The sequence below is a fragment of the Plectropomus leopardus genome, chromosome 2, assembly GCF_008729295.1.
Source record: "Plectropomus leopardus isolate mb chromosome 2, YSFRI_Pleo_2.0, whole genome shotgun sequence".
Lineage (NCBI taxonomy): Eukaryota > Metazoa > Chordata > Actinopteri > Perciformes > Serranidae > Plectropomus > Plectropomus leopardus.
This window is the reverse complement of record NC_056464.1, coordinates 20,466,191-20,479,346: the sequence shown is the minus strand read 5'-3', so window position 1 is coordinate 20,479,346 and position 13,156 is coordinate 20,466,191. Positions and strand designations below refer to the sequence as shown.

The 13,156-nt window shown below is 40.1% G+C and overlaps 1 protein-coding gene across 1 annotated transcript; it reads left to right on the top strand.

Moving 5' to 3' along the window:
* Positions 1 to 5,453: 5,453 nt before the first annotated feature.
* LOC121955909 (G-protein coupled receptor 61-like) lies at positions 5,454 to 8,978 on the top strand. The gene is made up of 2 exons (XM_042503995.1): positions 5,454 to 5,522; positions 6,970 to 8,978. The coding sequence occupies exon 2, from the start codon at positions 7,175 to 7,177 to the stop codon at positions 8,573 to 8,575; it is 1,401 nt and encodes a 466-aa protein (XP_042359929.1). The 5' UTR covers positions 5,454 to 5,522; positions 6,970 to 7,174; the 3' UTR covers positions 8,576 to 8,978.
* The last annotated feature ends 4,178 nt before the right edge of the window (positions 8,979 to 13,156 follow it).

Below are 13,156 nucleotides of genomic sequence, written 5' to 3'. Positions count from 1 at the left end.
ATTAGACATCTCCTTGTTTTTATTTAACCTTTTTTAAAATGCTAATTTCTTTTTAAGTTACTCATTGCTTTCTTCTCATGTTTTTGAAATAAATAAATAAATCAATCCAATTTGCCCAGGTTTCAAAAGGTTAATAGTATCTTCTTCATCGCAGATATCCAAAATTCAGGGTCATTTACCTCTATGAAGGATCAACAGTAATTCTATTAATGTTTCAGATGTAATTTATTTAAAGTCACAGAGAGAATCGATAACCAAGTGCATGTGACAAATAATGCAGTACCAAAACAGTTCTGAGAGATATTACTGTACTCTCTGTTGCAGTGGGTGAAACCGGCAGCTACTGTACCTCCTGCACAATATAGTGAACACACTGCCACCATCTGGCACAATCGACATGTTCAAGAGGCAGGTTTGCTAAGTTATCTGGAAAACTTTGCTGAGTAAAATCTCGGAACACTACATTTTAAACATGGACTAAAGTAAAATTATCTGAATAACTCAGTAAACCTGCTTCTTGAAAGATTCTCCATGCCAGCTGTGAATGACAGACTGAGAGAAGAATGTCAAATGAGATTTCTTTATTTTAAAAAAAGACATAATAGTTTTATTTAAGGTTCACCCCAAACATTGCTGCAATTATCTTGCTCTCCAGAAACTTTGTAGTGTATTCAGGTTAATAAACTCTGACTGTCAAAGAACCAAAATGCCCTGCACATCATCAGTCTGTCTCTACTCATGTGAACCACACCTCCACCAACAAGCAAACATCTTAACCTGCCTGCAGCCCCGCAGATTTCAAATGAATCTTCACTGACTATTTTCAATAACTGGATCAGTCCGCAAAGGTCGACAGACCATTTTGTTGCCAATTTTACTAATAGATTGTAAGCAGGCTGTGGCTTGATGATTGGACTGCACAGTGAGCGCACATGAAATGTGAGCTCTGTCTTTACATCACAGACAATTGTGGGTGTTGGATTTGAACAACATGTCTAAAATAGGCTCAAATCATACAGTGTATGCTCATCTTACCAGTATCCAACTATTGTATGTTAGGCAAATTAACCAAAAAAAAAAAATAAACCAAAAACAAAAAACAGGCCTCTTTTTCTGTATATTTTTCGGGAGGGCTCAAACATTTGCCTAGTTGCCTCTCCTGACAGTGCGCCCCTGACAGCAGCACACTAACTCAGAATGACTCACAATGTCTGATATGACCCACTATCATATTATCCAACATGATGTAAAATTACAGATACCAAACAAAATATGAATCTCAGGAACGATAAATAACCAAACTGGTGGATGTTCATAACAAGAATAACCTGAACATGATATTATTCCTCAGATACATGCAGTCCCTTTGTTTCAGTTGTTACTCTGTCTCCTGCTTGACTGTCTGCTGCAATCTAAACCTTCCTCTGATCTGTCTCTAAGGCGCCATTCATCACTTTTTCCCTTTATCTCCTCCAACATCACTCCAACACATTTATACAATATCTGAAAACATGATGTGACAGATGCTTGTTAGTTTGGTATGTTAGACATTTGTAAAGAATCTGTCCTTCAGTCATGTCAGGTGTTGTGGAGCTCCACTGAACAACCTCTTTGTGCTTTTGATGTTATTAAACACAGAGCTGGTTAATGCTCTCCCATGCTTCGGTACACCCGTGCTAGATATGGGTTTGAATTTGAGCTGAATGTTTGTGTAGGTTGTATGTTTTGGTTAATGTAATAGCATGATTTTTATTCCTGAGTGTGGCTGATATTTGCGAGTCTTAATCTATGGGTAGTTATTATTGGCAGTGGGGGCTCTCTGGGGTTAGTGCAGCGTCCTTCGCTATTTCTGAGTGCGAATGTAGAGTCTATTTTCAAGGTTGCCATGGAAACCATTGTATTTGTGGTGGCAGCGATTGGTGCTGCCGCCCGAGCAAGACTCTGCTATTTTTGTCATGAGTCAACACCTGACACAAACACACACACACTCACTCACTCACACACACACACACACACACACACACACACACACACACACACACACACACACACACACACACACACACACACACACAGGTGTGCATGCCTGAATACAGATGAAAACAGACAGATACAGACTTACAAAGTACACAAAACCACACCACATACTTGCATGGTTGTTTGAGTCATATATACTGTTGGAGAGGCAGTATGTGTTACACAAACATGTTTCCCATCTCTTCTTAGTGCTGCCAGACATCCTGATACATCCTTGCCATGACAACTGTAGTAATTGCTGTCTATTCTATCTCTCCACTCGACTACTGAATTGTGTTTTCTTATGTTCTGCTGTCCAGGCATGTTGAACATTGGAAGTATTGACAGGAAGAGACAGATGACATTAGCTTGTAATCAGTCAGGCAAACATTAGAGATCACAGGTCTCTGTAGGCTTATATACAATTTTAAAAGTGATGATGTTTGTCCTGTACTGTGATGTTTTGTATTTAAGAGTAAAGGGTCTTTTGAATGTGAGCATGTGGACAAAAATGCCATTTTACATTGTCTGATAAAATGGTTTACATTAGTGAAGGGCAACATAGCAATATGCATTGGGGCTGCCACTGACATCATTATGTTATTGTTCATCAAACAAATAAAACACAGACATTTTTTGGCATTGTGGCTTGAAAAATGACGCGACCACTTCATCATATTTTAAAAATAGTTGCAGATTAATTTCTGTTTGATAGATGAATCAATAATCACTGCCGCTCCAGTGTTGTGATATACATAGAGTGGTATTTCATGTCAAATGAAAGCCTAAATAACACATATAAGAGAGGCTTTGGGAGTCTTCCACAAGAAAATTCTGAGCATCAGTCACAGTTTGTGCCCTTCATGTGTCAATTTATGGTTTAAATGTATTAAACTGTTTCAAAATAAAAGCCCTCTGCTATTTTCATGTATTTGTGCTTTTTACCTTGCTGTGCAGCACTTGGAAACCTTGTGTTTGTTTTAAATCATGCTAAATAAAGTGGATTGGATTGGATGTATTTATTCATCTGTAACCGCATGTATCTTTCCTGATGCAGCAAGTTCACTGTTTTATGCAATGAAAGCAACAAACTGTGTAATATTTCAACCAGAAGCCCTCAGTTATCATAGTGACTTAACCAGTGCCATTATTATAATGAGGCTGCTAGTGAACTAATCAATCAGTTCATGAGAGGTGCTGCAAATTAAAACATGCTTATTAATGCTGAAAGAGGTGCAAACTGTGATTTCCATGAAATGCAGATGTTTTATGTGTGTTATCATTAACCTTACAAATGCAAATGAAAAACACTTACAGTTCCATGCTTGCTCTTTCAGAAGAAGAGAAGCCGTACCCATAATGGTCCACATTTCATTATTCTCCGCTGACAGACCAATGAGATGGACTGTATATGAAAAAGATCACCGTGGCAACAAGGAGCCCCAGTTTGAGAAGCTGGGACGGTGGAGGCTGTGGCCTGGCCTAATCACTGCCTCACTGTGTCAGTAAATCTTCTACTGGAGGGCACCTGAATCCATGAAATTATTACCTGAATCATTACTGAGTAACAAACATAAATAACCCGGGAAAGGAGGAGGAAATGCGGGATTAAATGTAAGAGTGAGGTGTCATGCATTCCTCACATTCCTATTTATGAATAAAGAGGTCGCTTTGAAGTCACCTGTTAAACATTTAATCACTCTCAAGCATGTGTAAAGCAGCCCATTTCAACAGGCTGTAATGCTCATTACACACCAGAAGACAATTTGTTGGATTGATTCAAAATGGAGAGATAACTGCTTTTTTTATTTCAATAACTTTGACACTAGAGGGTAAAAAATGTATTATTTGTCCTGCATATTATTACCCCCATCACAAATCCTCTAAGGCTATAAGATCAAAAAAAAATCCTACATGGAGGGAAATTGACTGGAAAATTACAGTTCGGTATTAAAAGAATCCTTAATTGAGATCTGGGTTTGTTGGAGGGTCCTAATCATCATGCTTTAGAAACCGTGGAATAATTGGGGATCACTTATGTTTGGAATTGTCCAAAACTGTCCTCACTATTTAGCAGAGAGATAAAATCTTTCAGGCTCTCATTCACATTTTGCAAAGTCATCCAGGGGGCTGGATTGGACCCTTTGAAGTCATATCTTTGACACCCCTGCTCTATAGGGATCATTTGTACATCTTGAGGGGATTGTTGTAAATTGCAAGGAAAATCATGACGATTTTTTTGCTGTAAAATATACACATTCTAACTTTGACTGGTAATTGAAAATGTTGAATACGCTTTGTTGTCAAGAAACATCCATTACTGTTTGTGAATAATGTATTGTGTTGATACTAAATCAAAAACCTGTCACATACGCATGAAACATGTCAGGATGCCATCAGAGTGAAACACTGCCTGTACAACATAATATAAGGAGTGAAGGTGGGGAGGTGGTTAGATTAAACAAACCCAGACTTTGATGCAGGAGTCCGCTGTTCGCCTCCCGTCTGAATGTGATGTTTTTTTTCTACACCAACCCCTGTATCCCCTTCCCCTAACCCTAATCATACATGACTTTGTCGCCTAAACCTAACAATCCGTGCCAGCATGTGCATTTGTTGACATCTCGGCATCGGCTGTCATGTGTTGTTGTTGCCTAAACAAAACCACATGCAGCGTCATCCTGCCATGTGCTTGTGTTGACATCACGGTAGCAGCATCCCAGAGCGTAAGGAGTAGACGCTGAAGGATACCCAAAATGGGATATTTAGATGTGGAAGTCCACTGGCAAAGCTGCAATACATCATGACTTGGGATGATGTGTTGGCATTTGTGTAACAGGCCAGCCTTAAGTTTTTTTTGTGTAATATCATTTTCTAAAAATATTAGCCAAAGCTTTAATTAATTAGCAACATTAAATGCTGTGCAAGTAGAAATTTTGAACTGGTGGTGACTGAAGGAAATAAAAAAATTACATGGCAATCTGATAGCTTTTAAGATATATCATAATATTACAGTAACTTTTGAGAAATCTTTGAAAATAATTTTACAATGCTAATAATTTCAGCAAAAACATAACATTTCTCTACCATCATATTCAGCTCCTAATTTTTGAAGGTAAATTTATCAATGCAGCACTAGGACCCTGTGGAGACGGCAGCTCTGGTCCTGTTTCTCGCTGCCTCCTGCTCTATCTCTGCAGTCACTGTGTGTGAGTGGAGGGGAAAGCAGGGAGTGAGCTGGTGCCTTTGCATGCATTTACATCAGCATCATTTCAGGAAAAAAGCCTCCGCTGCCTCAGCTCAAGTCATCCAGGGAGGAGGATGCACAAGGCAGACTGAGGGATGAGAAGAGAAACGGGCTTGTGTGGTGAGGAGTACCTACACAGCATTCACAAGGTGCAGTGATTGATGTCCACTGTGTACCTCAGCAGTGGGAGCTACACCAGGTTTTCATCCCCCGAGACCAAAAGCAGCAGACAGCTGCATCAGGAAATACTCTGATTCAGGTACATGATGCTCTCTCTCTGCTTCCTCCCCTCACGCTCCCTGATTCTCACCACATTTTCTCGCTTGCTCTTCTTCTAATCTGCTCTTAACATATTGCTCAGTGCAACGATAAATCAAATTGTGATGTGACATATAGAATGTGGGCTTTGCTTTATGCAGTGGGTGTAATGTATTAATGATTAATGTACAAATGAGTAGGCGGTAAGACATGACTAAACCAGGCAGGAGGGTTAACTGAATTGGGAGTACCCCTATGTGTGATTTAGAGACGTTGCTCACTGAGGGCAATCATTCATGGGTGATGAAGGTGGTTAGGGCTCAATTCTTACCCTGATTTGTGGTGTTACCACCGCAGATAGGAAGCAGAACATCCCTGGCTTTTGTTACATCTGTGGCAGAGAGCATTCATGGCAGTGAGCAACTGGATTTCCTTGATCTGACACACACTTATAGCAGCAGCCACACTGTTTATAGGCACAGTTAATATGCAGACAGCCTCTGCAACCCATGAATACCCTCAAGTTTTCTATCTAAAGCATTAAATTCACTAAGTGGGAGACATGCTATGGTAGTACATGTTCACAAACAAAATCATTGCATGTTGGAGCTACATAATGAGGTATGCCCTTCCAGAAAACCACAGGGTTTGTTTTTAGCCATACAAAATCACTTTTGACTCAGGGTGTACATTTTCTACAAGAGTTCACACAGCAGGTACAGATGTGATAAAAAACGGCTGTCACCTATTTGTTGATAGGATTGGTTTGAAGAAATGGGCATGCATTTGTGCACTGGCAGGATGTGTGCTTGAAAAGTATTCATCACCTGCTGCTCTCCAGTACAGGAGCAGACTAAAATAATCTATGGTCCAAAATCCTTTAATTATTTATTCATTTTTGGAGGATCAGCATGATTACACATATGTTTTTTGGCCTCTTGATTTGGTTGTAGATTTATTAATTATAATCAGTGCAAATAACAACAACAGCATCAACAACACTATTATTATTATTATTATTATTATTATTATTATTATTATTATTAATAATAATAATCTTTATTATTATTGCTCCTCTCACACAAGAAATGCAGCACAAAGTGCTTTACAATAAGGGCATTATAAGTGCAGAGTGCTTCACGACAGCAGACAGAATAAACATAAAACAGGCCAGCAATTCACCATCAAAAGTCATTTAAAAAAGTTTCAAACAAAAATTAAGAGCTTAAAATAATAAAATCCTTACATAAAACCATAAATCATAAAATCAATTAAGATATGACATCTGAAAAGAACTGCAGCTGTGTGTAAAGCTGGAGCAAAAGTGAAACTGAACATGAGAAATGAATTGGAAGGATTAGTTAGTGTAAATAAGGGGCTGGCCATTGTACGATTACAGATGCAGGTGAACAAACACAATTTATTTTCATCTGTCTTTCTGATTTTAGGGTGGGCTGTGACCGATGGCAGACATGAAGACTCTCTAAATGGACAGGAATCATATAATCTAAACCTCCTGACGATGACAGCTTCATCCTCCTGAGCTTCAGACCTCATTTTCAAGCCGCTGTTTTCTGGCCGCACTTCCTGGCTTTGAAGGATGGGTGATGGGCCTGTGACTGCTCCTGCCTGCCTGCCTCATCCCAACCTTCAATGGAGCCGATGTGGAACTCCTCCCACCCACCTCCACAGCTCATATCCAACATGTCTGCCTCCTATCTGCCCGAGGGTTGGGCTCTGTCCCAGTCACTAGCCCTGCTGGCCATGCTGCTCATGGATCTGCTGGCAGTGGTGGGTAACGTGGCTGTCATGGCAGTCATTGCTAAGGCCCCGCAGCTCCACAAGTTTGCTTTTGTCTTCCACCTGTGTGTGGTGGACCTGCTGGCAGCCCTGGTGCTGATGCCCCTTGGCATGCTCTCAAGCCGAGCCTTCTTCGGGGAGGCCCTGTGTCGGAGCTACCTCTTTCTCAGTGTGTGCCTGGTTAGCGCTGCCATCCTCTCTATCTCCGTCATCAACGTGGAGCGGTATTACTACATCATCCACCCAATGCGTTATGAAGTAAAGATGACTGTTGGCTTAGTAACGTCAGTGCTGGTGGGGATATGGGTCAAAGCCTTGGCCATGTCTGCCCTGCCGCTGCTCGCTTGGTTCCTGCAAGGTGGAAGAACTCCTCTTCTGGAAAGCAGTGCTGTTGGGGGAGGAGGTGGGGCTGTCCCATCTCCACCTGCTCAGGGTCACAGGCGCTGCTCACTACATTGGACAGGTGGAGGGTCAAACCGGTTGGCCTTCATGGCCTTGTTTACTCTGGTGTATTTCCTGTGTCCCTTACTGGTTATTCTTGTTGTTTACTGCAATATGTTCAAAGTGGCTCGGGTAGCAGCCATGCACCACGGGCCTCTTCCCACCTGGATGGACACGCCTCGTCGCCAGCGGTCAGAATCACTCAGCAGCCGCTCCACGATGGTTACCAGCTCTGGGACGGGGACCGGGACAGGCAGAGCCACTCCGCAGCGTCCCTTTGGGGGAGGAAAGGCTGCAGCAGTGTTGGCAGCAGTAGGTGGGCAGTTCCTTTGCTGCTGGCTGCCCTACTTTACTTTCCACCTGTATTCAGCACTGGCTGCCAGCCCTCCAGCCACACTTGCCTCTCTGGAGGAGGTGGTCACCTGGATTGGCTACTTCTGTTTCACGTCCAATCCCTTTTTCTATGGCTGTCTCAATAGACAGATCCGGGAGGAGCTAGGCAAGCACCTGCCCTGTCTGTTTCGCCGAGCGGGGGCTGAGTTGGAGGACAGACTGCCCAGCCGTGAAGGATCCATAGAGGAGAATTTCCTTCAGTTTCTTCAGGGCACCGGCTGCAACTTGGATCCTCAAAACTCTCACAGCACCTCCAGCCCTAAAGGGGAGGCCTGCTGTCCCGTGGCTCAATCTCAACCACAAGAGCCAGCACAGTCCATACCAATTGATTTCCGTATCCCTGGACAAATTGCGGAGGAGACTTCAGAGTTTATTGAGACTGAACAGGCAAAAAACAACCACATATATACAGACAATTAAGTTTTTAATGTCATTATTTCCTGAAAATAAGACTTATTTTGATCATTCTGATATGAACTGCTTCAGGAGGTATTTCAGTGAAAACATGTTTCTCTAATTCTACTGAAAGCTGTTCAGGTATCTCAGTTAAATGACTTTAAATTATATCTTTGAATCATTGCACTTTGCTTCACCAGATTTCATCCTTAAGGCCCAGACACACCAAGCCGACTTCAAAAAACTAGCAGCGACAAAGACTGACTATTGCATTGCCTCAAGTCGCCTGTGTCTCGGCTAAAATGTTGCACATGAACAAATTGCAAAGACTACAACCAACCAAATATTCTGCCGCTGCGGGACAGGAAATAATTATCCATACCAGCAGGCAGCAGTAGTCTGCAATCTTTATTCAAAAACGTGGACGACCGTCATAAAGCTAGTTATCCTGTTAACACATTAACAAACCAATCCAGTGTTGTCAGAGCAAAGATTTTTTACCAAGCGCCACTGAACAAAACACAAACCGTAAGGAAACATCTCTGCTAAACAGCTTAATGGAAACAATTTTACCTGATATAACAAGTTTGTTTTTTATCTCACTCCCTCTTGCCTTTAGCCTTTTGTTTACTTTTCTCTCTTTTGTGCACTAAGCTCAAATGCCGTATCATTAACTGACAGACTCTGCTGTCTCCAAAAGAACTGACAAGGGCCGATGAGTGCCAACAGTGTGGGACACACCGCAGCGACAAGGGCGACAGGCGCTCACTGAAGGCTGACTGTCAGCTTGGTGTGTCAGGGCCTTTAAACAATCACAGTTAAATGCAGTCATTTGAAATGCATTCCTTTTTTTTGAACAGGGAAATTACAGCTAGATTTTAAAAATGGCAAAAATGGCCTTCCATGCAAATGCTCAGCTCTGTACCATAAATGACTTTTATGACTACTATTGGTGTAACTTGTTAAGGCCTTTTTAAAGAAAAAATATAATTCTACATATATTTGATTCTGCAAAGCTAAGTGAAAAGTCTTTGGAGCAAATTTTTTTCATAATATTACTTTTGATCTTAAATTAAGAAAAACTTGCTGAAATACACCGGCTCTCTCTCATTTAATGACTTTACTGCTGTGTGGTGAAGCTCTGCTATCAGACAAATCCCTTTTGGGATTCAGAAATGAAAATTAAACAGCTCCACACATAAAAAAAACTGATACTGTATTTGCAACTGCCAAATCAATCATTTTAAGACTCTGGTATGCTATTATTTTTGAGTAAGTAATGTCAAGGAAGACAGCAATAAAATACACAAAATTACGACTGCAATCACTTGTAGTAAGTGACTGTGCTTTCATCGGTGATAACACCACTCTTAACCCTCATGCCAGTCTGATTATAATCGATTAGGAGGCATAGATACATACAGCTGTTTACAGATAACCACCAGAATTTTAATTTCTTTGGTGCTTGTCCAAACATCTTCTTTTTTTTTTTTTTTTTTTTTTAAATTTCCTAAAGATAAGATCTGTCTTGACTCATTTTAGGATGCAGGTTGACTTTCATCTTAAAGGTCACCCAGCTTTCTGCCATGTGATGTATTTATCAGTGGATATAGATCTTAAAAATCAGTATTCTCTTCATGCACTGCACTACATTCAGATAAAATTCTATTTCTTACATTTGTTAAATGTACTAAATTGTATGTTATGTTTAGTAAAACTGCATATAAGTTTGGGTTGTGTGTTTCACCCAGCACACCCATTTTCCTTTCAATTGATGAGTGTAAATTAGTTATGAATTTCAATACAAGAAGGATGATGTATTTTAAAACGTATGCAGTAAATGCCTTCTCTGTTTGTGTTTCGGCTGTGGAGATTTTTTTATCCTGAAAAGAAAATAAATTTAGTTTTAGTTTGACTACCCTGCTCATCAGGGTTTTTACAGTACCTCACATGCAGGAAGAAAACAAAACAAAGCATTATTTTACTTTCCTGCACAGCTCCATGACTCCTGCACATGTTATTCTGATCTTGTAAGGAGACTAAAGCAAGTTTGACTTGCTCATTTATAGGAAATGAGGGTGCAGACTTTGCTAATCTTTTGATGATGAGATGAATAGGTATTTTATAGCAAACTGTTAGGGATAGATATGGTAAATGTGATTAAAATGACTTTTTTATGTAATGTGGATACAGGGTTTTTAAGATATTTTTGAGTGACAATGCCAATCCAAAATCAAAAGCTTATTGAGCTTAATATCCTCTTTTCATTATGTCTAAATGTCCCAAACTGTGAATGATGTTTGTGTTAGGATTTTCCCTTGTTCAGAGGTTGTTTTTTATGCTGTGATTAAAATAAAAGAATGACTTCCACTGTACTGCAATGACATGAAAGTGTTTTAGAAAAATACACGGCCAGAGTGAGAGAAGCTGTTGTAATAAAGAGTTTCTATGTTTGTAAAAGATTTTGGACACATTCTCATAATTTCGCCAACGTTACCAAAATACACGTAGCTTATGTTACTCCACATCTCAGTGTGTGTGGCTTAATCCCTCTGCTTTGCTTTGATATTTCATTGCAAAGAGGGGGTGGGAGGATACAGTTCAAACACTTTGACCTTAAAGTAACATTTAAACTTCAAAAGACCAAAGCCACTGGTGGGACCTTCATCAAAAAGAAAAGATAAAATATCAATAGATGGATAGATAGATAGATAGATAGATGCTGTGTTTTAGTTGGAAGATGCTGGTGTGCGACAGGCCTCACACCTCAACGATGGACCTCAGTCAAAACGCCCCCAGCTTCGCCAGGCTCTGCTATCCCCATGGCAATTATTACCTAGTGACATTTCTCAGTGCTGTAGTGGGCGGGAGGAGGAGCATGCTCTATTGGGAATCCAACAAGACACCCTTATCTGAGACTTCTTAAAATACATTCTCCAGACTAAACCACAGCTGACATTTTTTGTTGGTGTTATTTTTTTTTGCCCACAATCTTGGGATTGCTTGTGTGAATATCTCGTACTGTAAACTGAAATAACTCTCTGCTCTCTGCTCTGCTGCTTAGAACGAGATTTGATTATTTCTTTATAAATCTTGGATTGCTTTACCTTAATATCTTCAGTTTTTTAAATGTAAATGTAAGACTTTTGTCCATGCATTAAGATTACCTTTTTTGTTGTTGCAAAAGTAGCAGCAAATTGTTTCTTGTGCTTTTTTAAAAAGTAAAATGTATGGGTGTACGGTAGTTACAACAGACCTCCTTACAAGCTATTTGTGTCAAAACTGTGTATCTTAACCTTTTGTCACATGATCAGATAGTTTTGACATTGAATAACATACATACATCTTACCGTTATTCATCATTGCATATCTGTATATGACAAAATACCAAAAGAATATAAGAAAATCTTGAATGAAAAGTTTTTTTTTAAAATGTATTTATATTTTTTTAATGTAAAATAGGCAAATAGTTTGTTCAGCATATTGTTACAGATTGTTACTGACGTCTTTCAAACACATGAGATGAGTTGTTATTTTTTTCAAGGGAAAATGTAGAAAATGACACCATGTCTTAGGTAAATGTAAGAATTTCTTTAAACACAGGTGTATTGCAGGTGATGATCTCAATCACACACAAAGGCCTATTTTCCGGCCAACAAACTGGTGAGGGCCCCAATCCCTCTGCAGGCCCTCTCATCCCATGGGCCCCAGTGCAGTTGCACTGTCTATATTAACACCTCTGGTGCTGTGGCTGACAGTACCAGTTCTTCTCAATAAAATCAACCTAACCTGATTGTTTGAGACCAACAAAATGTAAAACTAAACTATTACTCAAATGCACTTCTCATATGCGTCAAGATTATAGCTATTCACCACAAGTGCAACACAAGTTGCATGATTTCTTTTTTTTTTTTTTTTAATTCAAGGTAGAGAACAGGTATACCTGTATGTGGTGGCTAAATAAGCCAAATAAAACAGTGTCAAGCATTAGGCAGAATGTACTGAGTGCTTGGAAGAGGACAATTAGTTGGGGGCAAAGTAATGATGAAACACGGCCTGGATGCACAAGAGCACTAAGAGAAAGTGAAAGAGGTAGGTGCTGCAAATGCATGTAGACAAGGCATCAATTTATTATGGAACAAAGATCTGCAGCAGTAAAAAGACCTAAATGGATCCTATACAAGCTTAAGGATATACTATGCAGATCCTAAGATCCTTGCAAACAATTGCCTATTTACGCATCTAGCATACATGGAACAACATAACATAATGTCTTTGGCCACCACAAGGCCCTGTACCACTGTACAGAGCACACTGTTTAATGCTGTTTCTCAAAGCCTATGGTAAACAGTACCCAAATCAAACTTTGGTATCAGAATTTTTTTGAGAGTGATTCTGAACTGCAGTCCTCAATGTATGCTGCTGCCACAAGCTATTCATTTAAAATCTTATTTCCGTTGTAACTTTCTCTGGGAGGGCAAAACGGTCACTGAACAAACCCAAAAATGCTGACTCCAGATGTTTCCTGCCACCAGATATCAAGAAGAAGAGACAGCAGTTGGACAAGATGGGGGCGGCAGATTCTCATGCAGTCTCAAACCTGGG

What these genes read in the sequence shown, in the direction of transcription:
- LOC121955909 (XM_042503995.1), top strand. Translation starts at nt 7,175, where the DNA reads ATGGAGCCGATGTGGAACTCCTCCCACCCACCTCCACAGCTCATATCC.